Raw genomic sequence first — 21,393 nt, 5'->3', positions numbered from 1 at the left:
AGTGGCGGCTAGGGTTTTCTGAATGGGAAATAGAAGAGAAGAAGGAGTTGGGAAAGAGAAAAAGGGAGAGAATGAGAGAAAGAAAAGGGAAGGAAAGGAAAAGGGGGGAGAGAGAGAGAGAGAGAGAGAGAGAGAGAGAGAGAGAGAGGAGGTGATTGAAATGTTACTTGTCCTTTCTCATCTAATTTCCATAATATATAATAACCAATTCATAACAACATTCTCTAAGTGCCTTGTTCTCTACGCCACTCATTACTATTGGTTAAGGTTCTCACCTTTACCCATACAAACATGATATTAACTACTAATTATATGAAAATTCGCATATCATCCCATGATAAAGTCTGGAAACTGCATGACATTTGTCACTATCCTGTTGCTCCTCTTCGGGATGCTCCCTCCTTGACCACTGACCGCCCTGCCATTAGCTTTTTTTTTCCCTCTAGCTTATATCTGCCCCTTGGCACCACGTCATTGTTAAATTGACCTTCGTTGATTGCCACAGATCAATCATCTTCCTTAAACTATCGCAAAGCAAGGGGCCAAAGGCATAGGGTTGAATATATACTTTGACTCCAAGGATACACAGGCTTCTAATGCTATGGTGTCAAGTACCTTGCCAATTTATTCTACTTATGAATACATTTTATTTGATCCGAAAGCTATGCATTCTTATATTTCTTAAGCATTTGTTCAAAAGCATTCTTGCCTACTATTATTTGAGATCATGATTTGGTTGTTGCAGCACCTATTAAGGTCGTTGTTTTGGTCGATAGGGACTATGTTAGTTGCTTAATTGGGATTTTGGGCAGGGGGGAGGGGGAGGGAGTATGAATTTATGGATCCCACACCCTAATAAACCAGTCAACCTCTCCTTTTTTTTTCTTTTCCTTCTCCTTTCCTGGCCATCACGTGAAGAAGAGTACTTCTCGCTTGCATTATGACCTAACCCAAACTCAACCACTCCACCAACCTTAGCTCCCATGGCCACACTGCCAGCCATGCTATGGTATGGAGATGTCAAAGATCTAGGCTTCAAAAAGGGCCAAAGTTATCTCTTTCTTAGATACATGGTGTAGCCTCAAGAGGGTGGTGTGATTTGTGGGAGTTGGAGGAAGTTCAAGGGAGGGTGTTGGCTTAGTTACTACAACAAAACAAGTAAGCAAGTTTTCTCCATGTTTCAATCTTAGTCTTTATCCCCTCATGTTGATGTTTTGTGCTGTTGGTTTAAGAGAAGCTTTGTTCATGATGAGAAGTGTATGCCTCTTTTGCATGATTATGATGTATAGGTTGTAGATAATATCCACTTAGGCTTCCTTTCAAGCTATTTTTGCAAGAGAACATTTGAATGTATAGCAGCTGCTAAATCCTACTGGCATTTGGAAACTTTGGGTTTTACATTCTTGTTTAATCATAGCATGATGCCTAAGCTATAATTTAGTAAGAGCCATGCTATTTCTATGCCAATACTACATATTAGGGCATGTCATTCTAATCTGTGATTTTCTAATTTTATTATGTTGTTTTTGTATAATTGGCATTTCTTGCTTAAGCTAGGGAAATTCATGGTTAGCTTGCTTTGGATCCCTTAGTGGTGTGTTTCAACCCCCTTTCCTAATTATGTTGTCCATGTCTAATTTTGCTCTTTTAGTTGTGAATGATAACCTACTTCAGTTTTTAGGACTTAGATTTATACCAATTTCTATATTTAGTTCTTTCTTCCTCTAAGCAATTAGATTTTGGGTTATGCTATTTATAGGTTATTCAAGAAGGGTTGATTTTTGCTTTGGGGGTGAGAGTGAGAGCTATTCAAAGTAAGTAATCCACATATAGCTTTCAATTATATTTATTTTGTTATCTATCTATATATATATATATATATCTATTGGCTTTGGGAGTGAGAGTTAGAGTGAGAGCTATTCCAAGTAAGTAATCCACATATAGCTTTCAACTATATTTATTTTGTTATATATATATATAGCTTTTAACTATATTTATAATTGGCATGCTGTCAGTATACCCCTCTGTATTTTAAAATTAATATTCTCATTTTTTTATATTGGTTTAATTAATCACTCATTTTAATATGTAGTATATATATACTAGAGTATTCTCCTTACAAGTAGCTTACCCTATTGCCATTCTCAATGATTGTAAAGCATTAGTTAATTGATAGGCTATTAGCAACTTTTGCTAGTTTAATTTTATCCTTAACTGTTTACATGTCAAAGGTATTTTCTTTTTAATTGATGGTTTTAAGTAAATTATTTTCATTAGTGTAAAATTAAATGGTTACACAACAAAAGCAACTGTTAATGATTTGTTTAAATTAAATTACTTCCATTAGTTTTATGCTCAATTATTTATATGGTTGCAGCAAACATTATAACCCCCACTGTTTAACTTCTTGTGTTTCTATTTATTTTGAAAAAAACATTTTATAGTTACTTTGAAAAGTGGGATCATGAAAAACTATTGATATGCATAAATTAGTCTCCAAATAAGCTATGTGTAAACACAGTCAATAGGGGTCAATATAGACCATGTCGACATGCATCCTATAATTGAGACTATAATTTCACGCTTAGTTATCAACAAAACAATAGCATCTTTGAAGTTCTGAATAGGGTCACCAAGCTAAAATAAATGGATTAAGCTATTTCTAACTTGGGTCACATAGGAAAACAAATGGATTATGATCAAGAGGTCACAAATTTTTCACATACACAAATTTTCACTTCAAGAGTGAGTAATTGATCACACATATCCAATGAAGTACTTTCATAAAGAAAACATCATAAGAAAATCCATCTTTGAAAATACACTTTTATTATAACATCAACGCCATGAAGTTCAACTTAGTTTGCACAAGTCTTTTGGTCATCATAACAAAAACATCAAGTTTCTTGAAAATGTACACTTGGAAACATATATTTCAAAACATAGAGTTTCCAAATCACAAGCAATATATAAACTTTACAAATACTCATGAAATAAACCAAATCACAAATCATCATGGTTTCTAAATTCCATGGAAACATTTCAAGAGTTTTAGCAACAAGAGTTTTATCATTTAAAGGCAAGAAATTTAAGTACTAGAAAATATGCATGATTTATAACCCATAGTAAATCCCACTCAGAAACTTGGTGAGTCAAAAACCTCCGGTGTTACTTCTCCACTGGCTCTTTGCCCTTGCTTGAAGTCTCACCTCCTAGAAGCCATTAAGCAACCAACACAAGCAACAAACATCAACAACAACTTAACCAAGTTGAATGAAGGAAAATACTCAAAAAGGAAAAATGATTGCTTCTAGGGTTTGCTAAGCACTTCATATAGAAGATCCTACAAGAATGAAACTCTCAAAACCCTCAAAACTGACATGAAAAGCAAAAGAGCCCCAACTTGGGTCGGTGCTACAGTAACTCTAACCTAGGAGATGAAAGATCTCTCTCAATCCTTCACCAAAACAAGGTTTTACAACTTCAAACTACTTCTACTCTTTAATTCCAAACAAAAACTAAGGTTTTCCACTATGGAACACAAGGAAAACTTAAGAAAAAGAGAGGGAAGAGAAGGAAGAAGGAGAAAAAGAAAAAAAAATAACTTACCACCAAGCTTCTCAAGATCCTAAGAAAACTCTTCTTCAAGAGAGGAGAAGAGAGATCTCCACTTCTTCCTTTTTTTGTAGGCCAAAGATGAGGAGTTTGGAGAGGGGAAATGAAGGTTCTATAGGAGGGGGAAGAAGGAGAGGAAGAAAGACTCAAAGAAGAGTCTAGAAGGTCCAAGAAGGGCCTTAAATAGGCCTTAGCCCGAGAGCTGTTCACGAGCTCCCTTGCGGCCTCAAGGGAGGCCATGAAAACCCTCTAGATTGCTTCACAGGCTTCCTTACACCTGCAAGGGAAGTCGTGAGCCTTCCAATTCAGCCCCTTGTGGGCACATCAAGTGGCTGCAAGGCTCCGACCTTGCTTATACCCTTTTTAAGGGGTTTCCCCCACCATTTTAACCTTCCTAAAGAGCTCAACTAAGGTCCTAACACAAGAGGACACTCAAAGAAACTTAAAAACACAAGTTTTACTCAAGAACAAAACAAGAAATAAGTAGGAAAAGAGTCGAACTATCACAATATCATCATATTCAATACCATGATGTTGTTTGAATCCCTTTGCTACTAGTCAGGCTTTGTATCGATCAATGGAGCCATTAGCCTTCCGTTTAAGTTTAAAAACCCATATGCAGCCAATGATGTTTTGTTGATGAAAAAGAGGCACCAATTTCTAGGTTTGATTTTTCAGAAGAGCACTATATTTAGCATCTATAGCATGCTTCCAGTTGCTGTTCTTCAAGGCCTCATCATGTGATGTTAGTTCAACCACTGCCAAGGAAGCACGTCGAAGATGCCCATAAGGTACCGTGCCATTCGTGCGTAGCTTCGGTTGTCTAATATTGTCGTGAGCCTTGTTATCATAAGATGGTTCTTGACATGTTGTTCAGCAGCACCGAAAGTCAAGAGATCCTGTGGTAATTATAGCAGCACCAGAGATTGTGGCAGTGCCTGTGGTAATTGTGGCAGCACTTGGGATGGATGTGACAGTGAGGACGAACTCTATGGTACCTGCGGCAAAGACAAATCAAACTGCACATAATCATTATTAGGCAACAAAGAATAATCATTATCCATGTCATCACCCCCATCATTCTGGTGTTAATGTATTCGAAGGAACAATAGAAGGAAGAAGTACAGGAGACTTCGTGGAAGGTGGATAAGGTGTAAGTGGTGCTTGTGCGAAAAGAAAAAACCATTTCATCGAAGATGACATCACGAGAGGTATACACCCCGCGTGTTGGCACAAGGAGGTACTTATACCTTTTGTAAAAGGGACTATACCCAAGGAAAACACATAGTTTAGATCTAAACTCAAGTTTATGGGTATTGTATGGTCTAAGATTAGGCCAACAAGCACAACAAAAGGTTCGCAATAATGAATAATCTGGTTTAGATCCAAAAAGACGATGCATAGGTGTGTCTAGGTTGATGGCTTTGCTTGGGGTGCGACTGATAAGAAAGAAAGCAGTTTGAAAAGCATCATCCCAAAACTTAATGGGCATGTTCGTGTGTGCTAATAGAGAGAGGCCGACATCAACAATGTGCCTATGTTTTCATTATGCCACGTCATTCTGTTGATGAGCATGGGAATAGTAGATGTGGTGTGATATGCCAACATGACTGAAAAAGGAATGAAGTTTCTTGTATTCACCACCCCAATCTATTTGTATGCAAACAATCTTTTGATTAAATAATCGTTCAGCACAAGATTGAAATTGCATAAAGATGGAGAACGCTTCGAACTTATTTTTCATTAAGTAAATCGAAGTGAATTTGCTATAGTCATCAATGAAACTGACATAGTATTTATAACCACCAGTTGAGATAGGTGCTTGTCCCCAAACATCTGAATACATAATCTCTAAAGGAAAATATGAACTTTTATTGGAACAAGGATAGGGCAGTAATTGAATTTTGCCTTGTTGGCATGCATCACACACTAAAGTTTTATTCAACACACAACACACTAAAAAGAGGTAAATTATTCTCTTGAATGACATGACAAACAATGGAAGACGACGGATGACCCAGGAGACAGTGCCAATGATCTTGAGTTGGTTTGACTGTGGAGGAGGCTGACTTGGATGCAGGTGCGGCATAGGTTGGTGCCATTGGGTAAAGACCACCCTCACATCTTCCTCGAAGAAGAACTTGGTTCGTTGCTCGATCCTTTACAAAGAACTATTCAGGATGAAACTCAAGAAAACATTATTATCTTTGGCGAGTTTATGAACTGAGAGGAGTTGTTTGGAGGATTTAGGAACATGAAGGATGTCATTGATATTAAGAACATGATTTGGGATATGAATTTTAGAGTGACCAACATGAGTAATGACCATACCTGCGTCGTTTGCAACCTGCACTTAATCCTTGCCATGATATTTCTCCTTCATTGTTAGCCGATCATGATCACTAGTAATGTGATCCATGGCACCGGTGTCCCTATAATAGTTCGAATTAATGGTATAGGACTGTGTTGAGGTAGCAACAGCAACACGAGGTTTTTCAGCTTGGTACGAGTGATCGAAGCGAAAAAAAAACACTTAAGTGCAACATGCCTGACTTTCCCACACACTTGGCTGTTGGGCGAGTTCCTTCTTGCTGCGTGTTTAGATTGTAGTTGCTGCGCCCACCATGTGATCCTCCCTGTAGCGCGCTCTGGTTGGTGTAGTTGTCATTGCCACCACGGCTCTTGCCACTTCTACCACAATTGTCGAGCGATGCCAAGTTCATGGATGTGCCTAAGACTTGAATCACATAATTGTTCTGCTCCAGGAGCATCTCAAAACTCATTAGATGAGTGTATAGATTACTTAGAGTTACCTGCTCCATGCGTGTGGTGAGGGAGGTCACCAGTGGGTCATAGACGTTGTTGAGACCACTAAGTATATAGGTGACAACTTTGTCATCATTAAGTGGTTTCCAGATGGTGGCGAGTGTGTCAGTGAGGTTATTGACCTTGTGGAAGTACTAAGTAGCTCCTATGTCGTTCTTCCTCATGTTGGCGAGTTGACGATGAAGTTGCATGATCCTTGCCTTTGATCTACCAAACCTCACGTGCAGTGGAAAGCAACATCACTTGAGCAAGGACCTCCTCGGTGAGAGATGTCAGAATGGCTCTAAGGACCATTTGGTCCTTGTGAAGCCATATGACGTAATCTGTGTTTGGAACCACAGGTGCTCCAAATTCCGTAGTCTACACCACAGTCTTGCTAGGTGTGATAGTAGATCCATCTACGTAATCCAAGAGTTGATGGACACAGATGGGGAAGGAACTGAGCCTTCCAAAGAAGATAGTTTTCTCATCCTAATTTCACATTGATCATATGACCAATGGAAGGGGATGAAAGGATGTCGGCCGTTATGGAAGCAGTCGTGTTCGAGATTGTGGTGGCAGAAGTCGAGTTTGCATTGGACGATGATGATGACATGGTGGTCTAGATGGATCAACTCTCTGATACCATGTCAAATTATAAGGTGGAAAAGGAGATTTGGGAGAAGACACACTACGCTGGCCTTCTCGGTGCTCTACTTATGTATTCGGCAATATGTTGGATAAAGAATGGTGCCGTCTGGCACAAGGATTATAATCAAAGGATATTGAGGTAGAAAGAGATTACAGGGGTTGTATCGCTTTAAATGGATACCAATCCAAACTAACTATACATAGCACAATGCTATTTTAAACACTTATTTACAGAAAATCCAGCAAAAAGTGGACGTTGGTTCTCAAGTGCATTTCAAAAGTGATGAGGATTGCTCGCTGAGATTTGGTGACTAAGTCTATGTTTCAGATGATCTAGAGTTAAAGTAGAAGATTATGGAAGAATCCCATTATTTTAACCAAGGTAGTCAGACCCGGTCCGGGTAATGACCCGGTCAAGCTCAGGGGTCAGGGGTTGATGGGTTCAATCGGGTCGAACCGGGTTGAACCGGAGTCAATAATAAAATATTTAAAAAATATATAATAATTATTAATAATGATAAAAATAATATAATCTATATTTTAATAATTTAAAACCACAATTAAATAAAAATGATATGTAAAATTTTAATTTATATATTTTCCTTAATTTTTAAAATATCTGAAATATAAATTTAATATTTAAAATTTTAGTTTTATAAGATTTTTAAAAAATATAAATTTTTTTAAAAAAAATCTAATGATAACCCTCTCACCTTAGGCTTCATCGGGACTCAAAAACCAAAAAAAATTAAAATTAAAATATTACTTCCATTGGGACTCACAAAAAATATTGGGCTCTCTCTCTCTCCATACTTTCTTCTTCCTCCCACCACCGAAGGTCCCTCATTGTTTCATTTTCTTCTTCCTCACCGTAGCTCCCTTATTTCCTTTCTTCTTCATCACTTTCTTTTCACTGTTGTGACTCCGGGTGTCCGTTAGACCCGGCCGGGTTAATCACCGATTTTTTAGTAAACCGGCCGGGTCACCCGGTTTTTGACCGGGTTATATCAAAGCCGAGCCAAAGGGTATATTCGGACCGGCTTCATGGCCGGTTCCCGGTTTTTCCGGTCGAACCGGCCGGGCCGGTCCGGGTTTGACAATATTGATTTTAACTAAGTACATCCTAGAAGCACTGAATTGTATAAAGGCTTAAGGAGTACCTTTTAGTGGAGCAATATAAAGTGGGAAATTGTTTAGTTTGTGACACATTGTTTAACTTGTTTGTAGGTTAAAGCAGAGCATTAGAGATCAACAGGATTTCTCTAACCACTTTCAATCCTTGAATGGAGATGGGAGAATATAGCTATAGATTTTGTGTCTAGTTTTCCTAGGATTGCTAAAGGTTTTGATAGTGTTTAGGTAGTGATTGATAGATTGATCAAGTCTACTCATTTCTTAACTATCAAAATTGGCATGACATGGGAGAAGTTAGCGTAGTTATATATTGAGTAGATTATAAGGCTTCATGGTGTCTGATTGGGACTTCTGCTTTATGGCATGCTTTAGGACCAAACTTACCTATAGTACCACCTTTCATCCTCAAACTGATGGGTAATTAGAAAGGATAATTTAAATTCTGGAAGATACATTACGAGCTTGTATGCTAGATTTTCGAGGCTCTTGGGACCAACATCAAGCATTCAGATGGTTCCATATGAGGCTTTGTATGGCAGGAGATTCAATTCACCTATCTGCTGGGATGAAGTAAGTGAAAAGAGGTTGCTAAGGCCATAGATTGTCCAGATGATAGTAGAGAAGAAAAGGTCCATCTATCAGAGAATGATTACGAGCAACTCAGAGCAGGCAAAAGAGCTATGCTAATACTAGAAGAAAAGGCTTGGAAATTCTAATTGGACCACCTGTTTTTGAGGATCACCCATACTAAACAAGTTGCTTGTTTTGGTGTTAGGGGCAAGCTCAATTGGAAGTTCATTGGTCCATTAGAAATTTTGGAGCATATAGACAATGTGAAATAAAGGCTTGCTTTTCCACTTATTCTTTCTCAGGTGCACATTGTGTTTCACGTCTCTATATTGAAGAAGTATATCACAAATCCTGATCATGTGATCCAGTTTTTTGGTCTTGATATTCGTGGTGATTTTTTATATGAAAAGCAACTTGTGAAAATTATGGACTTAAAGAAGCAAGCCTTAAGGAGATGGATCATTCCTTATTGCAAGGTATATTGGAGTAACCATTTTGAGCGTGGGGCAACTTGGGAGTTAGAGTCTGCGATGAGGGAAAGATATTCTCATCTTTTCTACTAACCATGTATGAATTTAAAGGACTAAACTCTATCAAAAAGGGAGGAGATTGTGGATCCCCTCCCCAAGTCAACACATCAAACCCCTTGTTTTTTTGTTCTTTAGCAGCCAGTGCTTTTTCCTTTTTCTTTCTTGAAGCCGTTAGCCTCCTCTTCCTCTTTATTTCTTCACCTAACCGAACATCTCTCCTCCCTAATAACCATGCCACCAGCCATGCCAACCTTGCTACGTCATGCCGGAGTCAGAGAGTTGGAGAGCATAAAAAGGGTGGCAAGACCTCAAGTCCTACTTCTTATGTTACCCTTGTTCTTTGCTTGGATGGAGGTATAAGAAGGTTTTGTAAAGTAAGGTAAATGATGGTAATGGGAGGTAAAAGGAAGTTTTAAACCCTTTCTTTCTTGGGGCAAGGTAAGGTAAGGTAAATGGAGGTTTTAAACCAATATTGTGTTTGATTTGGAAGATAATTGGAGAGAAAGTTATATAGTAATATTACTAAATTACCCTTAAAATAAAAGACAAAGTTATAAGTTCATTTACTAAATTATATGAAACTTACATAACTCTCTTCATTGTTTACATAAATCTCTCCCTTGATTATTATAAGATTTCTTTTTGTAGAATGAAATTAATTAATTAATTAATATCAGTACTAAATTAATTAATATTATTATATAGTTTGACAATATTAACTACCAACTAGTATATGCTTGATATTTTTTAAAACAAATAAAATAAAATAACTTATGATAAAGTGAACATTATTGTTGAGGGGTATTTTAGTCCAAAAAAATATAAGAGGTATTTTGGTCCACAAAAAATTTATGGGGTTTGTATTCTAATTTCTATAAAACCCTATAATTTTTTTGAAGTATAGGGGTATTTTGGTCTACAAAAATATAAGTTCCTCCATAACCCACCACTTTGGAGGGTTGAGAAATGGAGGTTTTGAAACCTTCATCTAACCCCCTAAACCCTTACTTCCCTCAAAAACCCTCCTTCCAAGCATGGGTTCTTAAAACCCTTATCTTACCTTATCTCCATTTACCTCCAACCATGCAGACTTAGGCGAAGGGCAAGATTTCTCATTCTCTACGAATTAGGGTGCTAGAAGAGGCTTCGAGCAAGGTGATTCTTGGTCATGGCCGTGCTTAAGCAAGCAAGCCTCCTACCTTATAATTCTTAGTGATTGTTGTAGCCTAGGATGCCAAGAAGTTGATTGTTGTGAATGTGTTATAGATCCTTGAGATTCTTAGCTTTGTTAGAATTCTTTTCCTTTGTTTGTAGTTTTGGAATGCTATGTATTATTTTTAGCATGGGTTGGTTGTCATGTGGTGTAATTACTTGGCTTTTGGATCAGGCACATGAGGTATTTGTTGAAATGCCCCTTTAAATTTTTGTTGCTAGCCATGCCTTGAAACTTATTGTTATCCATGTAAATTACTTTATGTTGCTTTATTATACCCTTTGCTTGGGTTGCATGAGTTATTGCTTGGTATAAATGCAATTATTTGGTCTTGATCACAAGCCTTGTAGATGTTGTAATATTCCCTCATTATAGCTCGCCAAGTCTAGTTCTTGATTTTTTTTCAACCTTAGATATATATATATATATATATGTATGTATGTATTTCTCCCTTTCAATGATAATATGTTTTGCCTTGTAATTATTAGTTACCTTTGTCCTGAGTAAGCTGTTGCTATATGATCTTCTCTCTAGATTCATGCTTATTGTTAGTGATTTTCTTAATGCATATAGGTTGGGTTTCAATTTAGTGTTGTTGCTTGAATGCCTCATGAAAACCTTGTTTTGATGCTTCGTTGTGACATAGAGTTTGGAGTTACATTTGAAGCATTGCATGAGTTGATCCTCGTATTTTTTTTGTTGTGGTAAATTTCAGCTGGTTGCTTTGTTTTGTATTTTAAATTTTCTTTGATAACATTTTATAGCCATAGTTGGAAGGCCCTTTGTAAATAATTTCTCCCTACATGTTGCATTGGTTCCTCTTTGATCTACATGGCTATAGCTAGTGGTTTTTGGGATTCTTTATCATTTGAAAATAATTTGATGTCTAGTGCTAGATGGAGTAGAAAATGAATCCTTTTGTTTAGCATGGTTTCGGTCCATGTTTTTGGTTGTATTTATATAGTGGTTTGAGCAATAAATATTGGGTTATGCTTTTTTTTTAAAAGTATTTCAAGAAGGTTTGGCTTTTGGGGGTAAGTTAGAGTTGGGAGCTACTTCCAAGTAGGTAATCCACATAGACCTATTTGGTTATTTCCTTTTTATTATATTTTATTGTAAAATTTCAGGTAATTGTCATTTAATAATTTGATTAGTCATTCTTTATTTACCTTGAAAACAATAGATTTAGTTCTTTGAAAAGTGGAATCATGCAAAACTTTTGGGTTTATATGTTCGTATTGCATTATCTCTACTCAAATGAGAACTTATAAGTTAGAACCTTTTTCTACTGTAGATTTTGCAATATCACTCTGTTTTTAAAAGGAAAACTCTACATTATCATGTTTGTGACTATTGTCATCTAGCTTTGAACAAATTGACATTTTTTAACATGGGCACCAAATTATTTTGTTGAAAATAATTCTAGTCTATGAACATCAATGGGGGTCCATTAATTATGTCGACATGAACTTCTGAAATTGAGACTATAGTGTCAAGTGCAGGCTGTCGTTGAAACAATAACTGCTTCTGATGTTTTGACTCAAGTCATAGAGGTAAATTTAATTGGTTTCAATAACTCTGGTTGTGGCATTACTGAGGTATAATAAATGGGTTTTGACATCCTAACTCAGGTGCCACGGAAGTAAAATAAATGGCGACAGTAAGTTTGGAAGATATACTATTGAAATTTTGTTATGCTTTGAATTTGTATTTCAGCTAAATTATTCTGGTTTTGAAACTTATATTTTAATGAGTAGCACACTCTGATATATCGTATATATATTTCCATTCATGCTATTTTTTTTTTTTTCTGAAGCACTCATGCATAAATTTTAATTATCATTGGTACCTGAATCTTAGTCTCTAAATTCGGTATATTTCCCAATTTTTTTAGTGGATTGCTTACTAGATTTTTAAGCTCATAAAGTTATTGATTTTTTCTTCTAGATCAAGAGTAAGGTCTTCCAGGAGATAGCCTAGTAGTGGCTGCTGAGTAGCAGGTGTAGCCTTGGTCCTATTTGTATTAGACTTTGTCTTTGTTGGGACCTTGTGACCTGTAAATTGTAACATGTTAGACTCCCTTTTATTTTGTGATTTTGTTAAAATACTCCCTAATATATTCTGTTCTAAGACAGGTTGTTAAGACCTTGCATGCCCACTATGTTTTCACCCTATGGGTGTGCAGCATTTGTTGGCACTTTGAGTCCACGGGACCAGGTTCGGGGCATGACACATGAAGCGTGGTAACTCTCTTTTCAAGTGCATGATAACTCTTCTTTGTGCCAGGTGAGAAGTTGATCAACTCCTACTCACAACATTAGTTGAAGTGAATCCACTTCATCAAATATATGCATATATATATATATATATATAATAATCGGGTTGAACTTCTTTGCTTGCTGGTAAGCTACAAACATGGCTTTGCAAATGCAATTTTGAGAGTAACAACTCCTTTACCAGATATTCCACCAAATTGAAACAAACTAAATCAAGCATATCTGAACATCCATTGTTTTCACATATAATGCATATATGATTTTCAATACAGAGAAATTGAAGTAATCCAGGACTGCTAGTGACTCCTTTCTGATCTTTAACTGAAGATTTCTGCACATTTGGAGTATTATTTTAGGGTACGATATCTGTAAATGCATTATTTACATTCTTTCATTTGCTCTATTTTGCACCATTTTCCAATGCTGAAGAGGGGAAGAAAAAATTAAGACCATGCTTCATTAGAACATAAATTATGAACATCTTGTCTTAGGCTTTCGCCGTAGCATCAATCGGAAGCTGCTCTTCCTTCTTGAGAAGATCATAGAACACCATTGGTTTCTTGTAACTTTTACTGCATAATTCCTATTGATAAAGTTCATGGCCAATCAATTATACTTTGAAAAACAATGATGAAATGGAATGACCTTTAAAAAGGCAGCTACAGCTATTGTCAATGAGTGAAGAAGTGTGTCTATGGAATTCATAAAAACATGATTTCTTTCAGTTCAGTTTTTAGTGCATCGAACAAAGCCTTGTTAAAACTATGAGTCCTTTAATTATCAGTCCTTGCAAAAATATAGTTTAATTTTTAAGAACCAATATGTTTAGTTGTTGTAATGAAGATAAAAAGGAATGAAAGTCATATGAGTCCTTAAAATATGAGCTCATGCTGAGATCCATTGAACTGATAGTTTCATAGTTCATTGCTGTTTTCATTTCTTCATATTATTTCAGAGCTAAAAGCCCCATAAAAAATTAAGCAGTTAGATGTTTCATTTTGCTGTCATATAAAGATTCGGTTTTGATAAAACAGAAAAGTTTATCAATGAATTTGCTCTCATTTGCTTAATCATCTTTCTTTATTTTTTATATTCATTTTCTATATTTAAGAAGCAAATAAGATTGCTGACCTGCATTGCAAAAGCGAGATGGAGTAAGGTTGCTTCAGACCATGGTTTTCCAATAAACTGAAGGCCAATCGGCATCCCTTCTTTGTTACATCCAACCTACCAAGTATTAATTTAAGATTTACAACAGTTTAAAACTAAAAATATATAAAACTATTCAAGAAAATTTCACCATGACAGTCACTGTAGGCAATCCAAGAAAATTTCCGGCAATCATGAACCTCACAAGTGCAGCTGAAAACAATTACACAGCGATAAGAAATCCTCATAACTAAACTGATTAGGAGTTTGGTTGTGTTCAGCTTGATGAAAAAAAAGGAAACTTCCTTTTCAACAATGCATTTCATTCAGGGAAATTTACTCGAGAATTATAAATCATATGCTAATAATAGTTCATCCATGTCACAACATTATGATTGTTTCAAGTTTGAAGTCTGTTACCTCCATTGATGTAGTCAAGCTCTCCAGTATTAAAAGCATCACTTAGCAATGGATATGCTGTTACACTGCCAACATACATAAGAAATCAGTAACATTTTGCTCGAAAATGAGGCCACTCTTAACATATTTGAATTAATTCAGAGGTGCAATCAGAGATTAGTACCCAGTTGTAGGCGTGACAATAACATCTGCAGTTTTGAAAATCTCCTTATGAAAATGCATTTGTCGGTTCCTAGAGATATATTACGAAGGTGGATTGATCATTAAGTTTACCATATTCTGATATTAAAAACAATGTGAGCTGAATACCTTATTCTTTGTGCATTCAAGTATTCTCTGCTATGAAATGACCGATATACTTGATAAGCTACTCTTACATCCCATCCCATCTCCGCAAAGTCTCTAGTTCAATTAACCCAAAAAGATTAGCTATTCTGAACTTCTAAAGACTATAAATATCAAATGAATAATAATACATGATGAGACTACATACAACTTTGCAATTTGAGGAGCCAGTGAGGCAGTGCACTCGGACGCAATGGTTGCATAATGAGCCAAGCGCATCTCTTCTATCTCGGGTACTGTCACTTCCACAGTCTGTTGAGGACCACAAATTAAGTCAATTAGAAAATGCATTTCCAAAATTTTCAATTTGTCAGTTAACAATGAGTAAATTAAATATGTCTGAGTTTAAGATGCAACATGATTTATATCGGTACCTTCCACCCGTGATGCTTGCATAGCATAGCCAGAGCATCTTCACAGCATTTTCTAACATCATCGGTTGAGTCATTAAACCACTAATTGATCCAACACAAAAGGGGATATCAGCTTCTCAGATCAAAATGTAATATGAACAAATTCAAGTAGAATGTTGTAATGATGGTGATATCAGTAATTATTAAAGATCAAACCTTTCCGTATTTAGCAAATCGGATATTGCTAATTGAATTTGTGGAAGTCAACAATGGAAAGTTTATTTCTGGCTGGCAAGCGCAACAATACCAAGAAACAAAACACAAAATGAAAAAATTGTTAGTTCATTGCAATATTCATCACTTGAAATAGATTTCAAGGAGAATTAAGCTCAAATGAGGTTAATAGCTTGCAAATAAATTATAGTCAATGGCTTAGGGAAATGTTAAAAGGGCCACTGAATGAGATACAAACATAATAGAAACCAGAATGCCACAAACTATAATTAATTCAGAAGTTTAAGGCCCACAAGAATCAATGAAGCTGAATAACTGAATCTGGGACAGTAATTTATGGAAAGTAAAATGTGGTTAGATGTCTCACGAGTGAAGTTGTAGGTTGCTTCAATGGGATGTGATGACAAATGGCTGCGTAACTGAAAAGTAAAGACATTGCTATTAGAATTTGAATCTCTTCAGACTGAGTATGCAAAGAGAATAAATCTGTTAAACTTAATAAAACAAAAAAGAGGCTTACGTAATCAATGCATCTTCTACAGTTCCTGCTAAAATTCCAGCCATTCCAACTGTCCAATTCAGTGGAAGAATACTGAAAAAACAACAGAAATGAACAATGGAACAGTAAATGAATTGATTCATGTGCAACAAGTTAATGGTAGAAGATCATTTTATTTTAGGTGCATCTGACTTACCCTGAATCAGAAACGCGCCCAAAAGTTGGCTTGAAACCAACAACCCCACAAAGAGAAGCAGGTATTCTCACAGATCCTGAATATGAAAGATAATTTAATTATGGTTCATAAAATTAAAAGGGAGATAAATAATAGTTGTATAAGGTAAGATGGCCATCATGTGAAATAAAAATAACAATAAAATAAAATTTTAGGGAGACATGACAAGAAATAAAGAAAACAGTTCCTAAATTTATTAAAACTCAACACCAAATTATCTGCGTCCTAAAAATTGATCCATTCTTTTTTGCCTTCCATCATTTTCCATTATTTTCTTTTCATCAAATAGCAACATATATCACTAGTTTGTAACAGCCCAGCAGGAAAGCAGATAACTAAATCAAAAGAAAATTTAAGTAAAACCCCATGCTTTGTTTTCTGTATGTTGGAAATACTTACCTCCTCCATCAACACCGAGAGCAACAGGGCATAGTCCAGCACAAACCACAGCTGCTGATCCACTTGAAGAACCTCCGGTTATCTTGTTGATATTATAAGGATTTCTAGTAGATCTGTAATAGACATAAAACTTTTACATCAAATATATGATTCAAAAATTGGCCACATGAATGAAATTTTACGATGTTTGTCATCTTAGATATGTTCCTACCCATAGTGAGGATTAATCCCACTAGTCCCGGCACCAATTTCATGCATATTAGTCTTTCCAACAAGTATAGCACCACAAGACCTTAGTTGTTTTACACAGCATGCATCTTCCGTGCAAGACCTGAACTTATGGAGCCATTTTGTCCCCCCTTTTGATACCCAGAAATCAAAGAATGAATGTCAATCTCAATAAACTAATGAAACAAGATAAGTAATACCAGTAGTTGGATATGGCGTGCAATCTATCTCATCTTTAACAGCAACCAGCACTCCATCAAGGACTGAAATCGGGGTGCCTGTTTAATGATCAAGGTCAATATTTTAGAAAATGAGAAATTACAAGATTATGAAGGAAAGCATGGTCAGTGTTCCTTTGAAAATTATTACTGCAAGTTTTTTACTTGCAGAGATGGTGATCTAAGTTTGAATGATCAATGAATCCACTAAACAAGTTTCTATAAATGAAAACTCACTCAGAAACAAAACCTTTCATTAAATAAATTTTTAAAATTGAAAACGTGAATCACAATAACAGTAGACTACCTCTTTCATGTCGAAGTGTGGACTCTTCGGCTTGTCTCAAGATGTCTTCAGAATCATAGTTAATGAAAAATGACATGTTAAGATGGGGTTCAGAAGATTCCTTCACAGCAGCTAAAAATCGCTTTGCTACCTGTGAACAACATTTTCAAACTCAGAGCTTCAATGAGTACCAAAAACATAAGTGATTAGACAGACACATAACTTTAGAATTCACTTCCATAACGAAATGTTTTACCAAAAGAGGAGTTGTCTCTCTAGAACGGTAGGCTCTCGAGTAGTCCATTATCGTCCAACGATGAAAATTATAACCTGAGTTATTGATAACATTCTCTTTTCTATTAGGAAGGCAATCGATTGCCTCAAGAACTCGGTCAGCAGGGGTTGAATTTGGTTCTATGAAACAAACTTGTTGCTCCACATTATCTGCGACTCAGCACCAGATACATGTAAATCTTAACTGTATGAAATTGATCCAATACAAAAGCTACAAAGCTGGCTCTTCGATGGTAAAAATTGAACCTTCCCAAGCATGAGCTGGAGTGAAAACCGGTGGCTCTGGAACTTCCGCAAATGAGACAAGCTGAAACAGGTTTAATATCCATAAAAAATTCGTACTTCTTTCCTAGTGAAAACTCGAAGTAATATTTAGCGATATATGATCAAAGTACAGGAACACTTAACGGTCATGACTTTCATCAATCTTCTGTAGTAACTAATGCTAAATTCACATTAAATGAGAATGAGTACATGAACTTATTCACCGTCAAATTTGCAATTATGGTCATACCAATAAAAACAAATGTAGTGGCATGTATGCAAAAAGAAACAACAATCATTAAAGCATGAGCATTATATTTTAAGGACCACGAAACTATTTTACAGACATATATAAGAACAGAAAAAGAAAAAAAGAAAAAGAAATATGACATACCCATAAACTAAGACAACTTGAGAACTAGTTTACCAAATCAAAACAAACATTCAAAACTAGACTTCATAAATTAATCAACCACACATTCTTCTAGTTTATCAAATAAAATCAAACATCAAAACTAGAATTCATAAATTAATCAACCACATATTCTTGAAGGAATGAATCCCATTAAAAACTGACAATCAAATACCAAAGACTAACAAGACACCAAAATCAAGCACCTTATGGACAAGATTATTCCTTTTCAATATCTCCACAACAAAGGCCCCAATAATCTTCATCTCCAACAACCAAGCAAAAACCTTAACCAAAAGTCCAGCCATCCTTGGAGCTGCCATCAAAAACCTCCATTAATCACCACAAACACATAGAAATCCAATTCACTAACCACAAAATCAAGCATACAAGCACACAGATATTTATACCTTTGACATTGGCATGAATATAAGTCTCATCACTATCAGCACCAAGATTCACCTCAGAAACAGGCTTATAAACCTTCGGCTTCAAATCAAAGAGCCCCATGAATCAAGGAACAAATCAATCAATGGGATGAAGAACAAGAATGATAGCAATGGTTGCTTATATAGAGATGAAATCAAAGTAGGCAAGAAGAGTGAAAATTAGTGAAAACCAATGCAAATCATTCAAAGAAGAGTGCAAGAAAAAGTTTAGAAAAAGAAAGGGAATGAGACATTGAGAAAGAGTGGAGAGAGTTAGCTTCGGAGTTAACGGTCTACTCATTTCCCGGGAGTGGAGAAGGTATACAAAGGGGCATGGTTTTGGATTTTATTACGCAAATGCCATAGCTTTTTTTGTCGTTTTCATGAGCGTTGGAAGTTGCCTTCTGTTTTGTGTTAGATGTGACACGCAACCAAGTGGTTTTTTTTTTAATTAATAATTATTTATTTATTTGTTAGAAAAGTTGAATTATTTGTAGAAAATATTTAATTCTATTTTTTATTATGGGCAAGGGTTCCAATTTTCTCCGGCAATAATGTTTTTTTTACTGTTTATACATAATTTATTTGGGCACAATACTATTCATTAATATTGTTTATGGGACTGAATGTGAGTCTCCGGTAGAAGAAATAGTGATTTTATTTTTTCAAGATTGTAAAATAAGAGAATTTTATTAGGAGATCTGTAATCCACTGTAACTGGTGCACCTCCATATCTATCTATTTTTTTCATAATTCTCCTTAAAAGTATTTAATTGTATAGTTATTATTTAATAATTAATGATGTATATATATATATATATTATATGCTAAAGATGGGTAACATGGGTTGGAAATTAGAAAACTCATGAATTAACATTGAAAAGTATTTTATTGTTATATTTATTATTTAAGAATTAATGACCTTGTTTTTGGTAAAATAAAGAAGGGTTAAACTGTACAAAAAAATTTTAAATTACCCTAAAGACTATTCCATTTTTATATTTCTTCTTCTAAAAGTGTAAACCATGATTTTTCGTAAATTTATTAATTTTTTATAAATTAAAATTATTTTTCCATAAAAATGGGTAATTATTTATAAATCCAGTACAATCAATTACTTTTTCTTAACTAAGTAAATTTAATTTTTGTAAGGGTACATAAAATAAATTTTCATGTTTACATAGTACATAAAAATGGTTATTTGGTAAATGGCTAAATATAGTTTGACAATGGCATATGAGTAATTGTTCACTTTAATGAAGGGTATATATATATATAAATATAATTTTACTATTATTTTATTTTCAAATCATTTATTTCCAATATACTAGATAAATTGACTGTTTTACCTTTGATGACTAAAAAATGCAACACTTTTTTCCATTCTCCTCACTAAGTAAATTAATGATTAATGCAAGGACTAATAAATTCCAATCCAACTCCACCACCCTAAAAAAGCTCATTATTTCTTGGCAGTAAACCTAATAACATTCCCTTCTTTGCTTGCCCACCAACTTCAAAAGTTTGTTCATGTTCTCATTAAAATCCATTGCTTTACAACCACCTTCAATTAATTGTATCTTCTCTAGAACCTAATTTTTTGGGCAAAAAGTATTTATTTTCTTTTTTAATGCCACACCAATCCATTGTGATAATTAGGTATTTTTTTAAAGAGTTTTTGGTCATAGGTAGTACAAAAGTAATGTGCAATTATTGTGTAGTTTTCTTCTCATAGATCTGCATGCAATTGCATGAAGTTTCTTATATGATTAACATGTGAAATGGCCCTTGTACCCTTCATGCATTGTATTCCCTTCAAATATTTAAAATTTCAGAGCCTTTTATTGCTGGATCACTTGACAAGCAACAAACTTTAGTAACCAAAGAAATCAAATAAGAAAACAAAGATTTATATGAAAATTCAAAATTAAGAAAAAAAAAACACTATAGGGAAAGGAGAGATTTTACTGTATTAAAAATTGAGTATAATTGTAGTAATTAATTTTGTTTACCAAAATTATATATCAAATAAAACCTGATATTTTTTTAAATGAGTTTTAGTTTGATGTAATAAATCATTAAAAAAAAAAAAACTTGTAATGACTCTAGTGCTCATCATTGTTCCTCTTTGTAATATGATGGCCTAAACTCTCTCAACGGGTCCATATAATGAGGATTCTTCCGTCTGATTAAACTAAATTTGAATCACAAACTTTACAAGATTTATTTATTTATTTATTTTTTTATATTTATATATATATATATATTAAATTTAGGGACGTCTCACAATAATCATTACAAATACTTAACAGTGTAGCAACACAACAACTAACAATAAATACTGCATACCACCTTTACAAATACCAAATGTTAAATTATGATCCAATTTTGCCATCAAATTTCTCTAGATTTTAAAAACTAATTACATACCCAAAAAACATGTACTCTGGCTCTCTATATATCCATATATATCCTTATAAAAGATTTTAATATTTACCTCTATTGTTATGATGAAAACTCAAATCTTTTCCAGAAAATAAAACCATTTTGACATAAGTCCTTTATCTTTCAAAACAATTCAGTTGACTTTTAAACAATAGGATGTATTTAATCCTCATATTTTTAAGGTGTATAAATGAAAATATTATTAAGAAATTAATGCTTATTAGATATTATTTTTTTTTTGATAATACTTGTTATTGTCATTTTCTTAAAAAAGAAGTAGAACCCAATATATATATATATATATATATAAAGAAACTTTGCAATATGTGTACAATTTGAAGATTTTGGAAAAAAAAAATGTAAATATAAGATTTGTTAAGGGCAATATAA

General features: G+C 34.7%; 1 protein-coding gene, 1 long non-coding RNA gene and 1 other non-coding gene across 3 annotated transcripts; all 3 read right to left on the bottom strand.

The window, feature by feature from the left end:
- Window positions 1-3,007: 3,007 nt before the first annotated feature.
- On the bottom strand, window positions 3,008-3,929 carry LOC120276434. The gene is made up of 2 exons (XR_005541244.1): window positions 3,610-3,929; window positions 3,008-3,212 (listed from the first exon to the last, which is right to left on the bottom strand). It is a non-coding gene; the product is annotated as an uncharacterized LOC120276434 (long non-coding RNA).
- Window positions 3,930-6,385: 2,456 nt separating this feature from the next.
- Window positions 6,386-6,524, bottom strand: LOC120276583. The gene has a single exon (XR_005541298.1). It is a non-coding gene; the product is annotated as a small nucleolar RNA Z247 (small nucleolar RNA).
- A 6,423-nt stretch (window positions 6,525-12,947) lies between these two features.
- Window positions 12,948-18,797, bottom strand: LOC120276000 (fatty acid amide hydrolase-like). Its single transcript, XM_039282739.1, has 20 exons — window positions 18,541-18,797; window positions 18,337-18,446; window positions 17,701-17,761; window positions 17,417-17,604; window positions 17,182-17,311; window positions 16,857-16,934; window positions 16,640-16,787; window positions 16,429-16,541; window positions 15,991-16,066; window positions 15,816-15,887; window positions 15,663-15,714; window positions 15,278-15,349; window positions 15,083-15,163; window positions 14,857-14,960; window positions 14,673-14,765; window positions 14,527-14,595; window positions 14,364-14,428; window positions 14,095-14,156; window positions 13,926-14,021; window positions 12,948-13,377 (listed from the first exon to the last, which is right to left on the bottom strand). The coding sequence occupies exons 1-20, from the start codon at window positions 18,638-18,640 to the stop codon at window positions 13,282-13,284; spliced, it is 1,866 nt and encodes a 621-aa protein (XP_039138673.1). The 5' UTR covers window positions 18,641-18,797; the 3' UTR covers window positions 12,948-13,281.
- Between the last annotated feature and the right edge of the window lie 2,596 nt (window positions 18,798-21,393).

This window comes from Dioscorea cayenensis, chromosome 14 (assembly GCF_009730915.1).
Source record: "Dioscorea cayenensis subsp. rotundata cultivar TDr96_F1 chromosome 14, TDr96_F1_v2_PseudoChromosome.rev07_lg8_w22 25.fasta, whole genome shotgun sequence".
Taxonomy (NCBI): Eukaryota; Viridiplantae; Streptophyta; class Magnoliopsida; order Dioscoreales; family Dioscoreaceae; genus Dioscorea; species Dioscorea cayenensis.
The sequence above is the reverse complement of the archived record's forward strand: the minus strand, read 5'-3'. Positions and strand labels throughout refer to the sequence as shown.

Coding starts and splice junctions, on each gene's coding strand:
- LOC120276000 (XM_039282739.1), bottom strand. CDS start 18,640: ATGGGGCTCTTTGATTTGAAGCCGAAGGTTTATAAGCCTGTTTCTGAG. Junction 16,067..16,428: donor TCTCGGTGTTGATGGAGGAG/GTAAGTATTTCC, acceptor TTTCATATTCAG/GATCTGTGAGAATACCTGCT. Junction 14,596..14,672: donor TTGAATGCACAAAGAATAAG/GTATTCAGCTCA, acceptor ATATATCTCTAG/GAACCGACAAATGCATTTTC.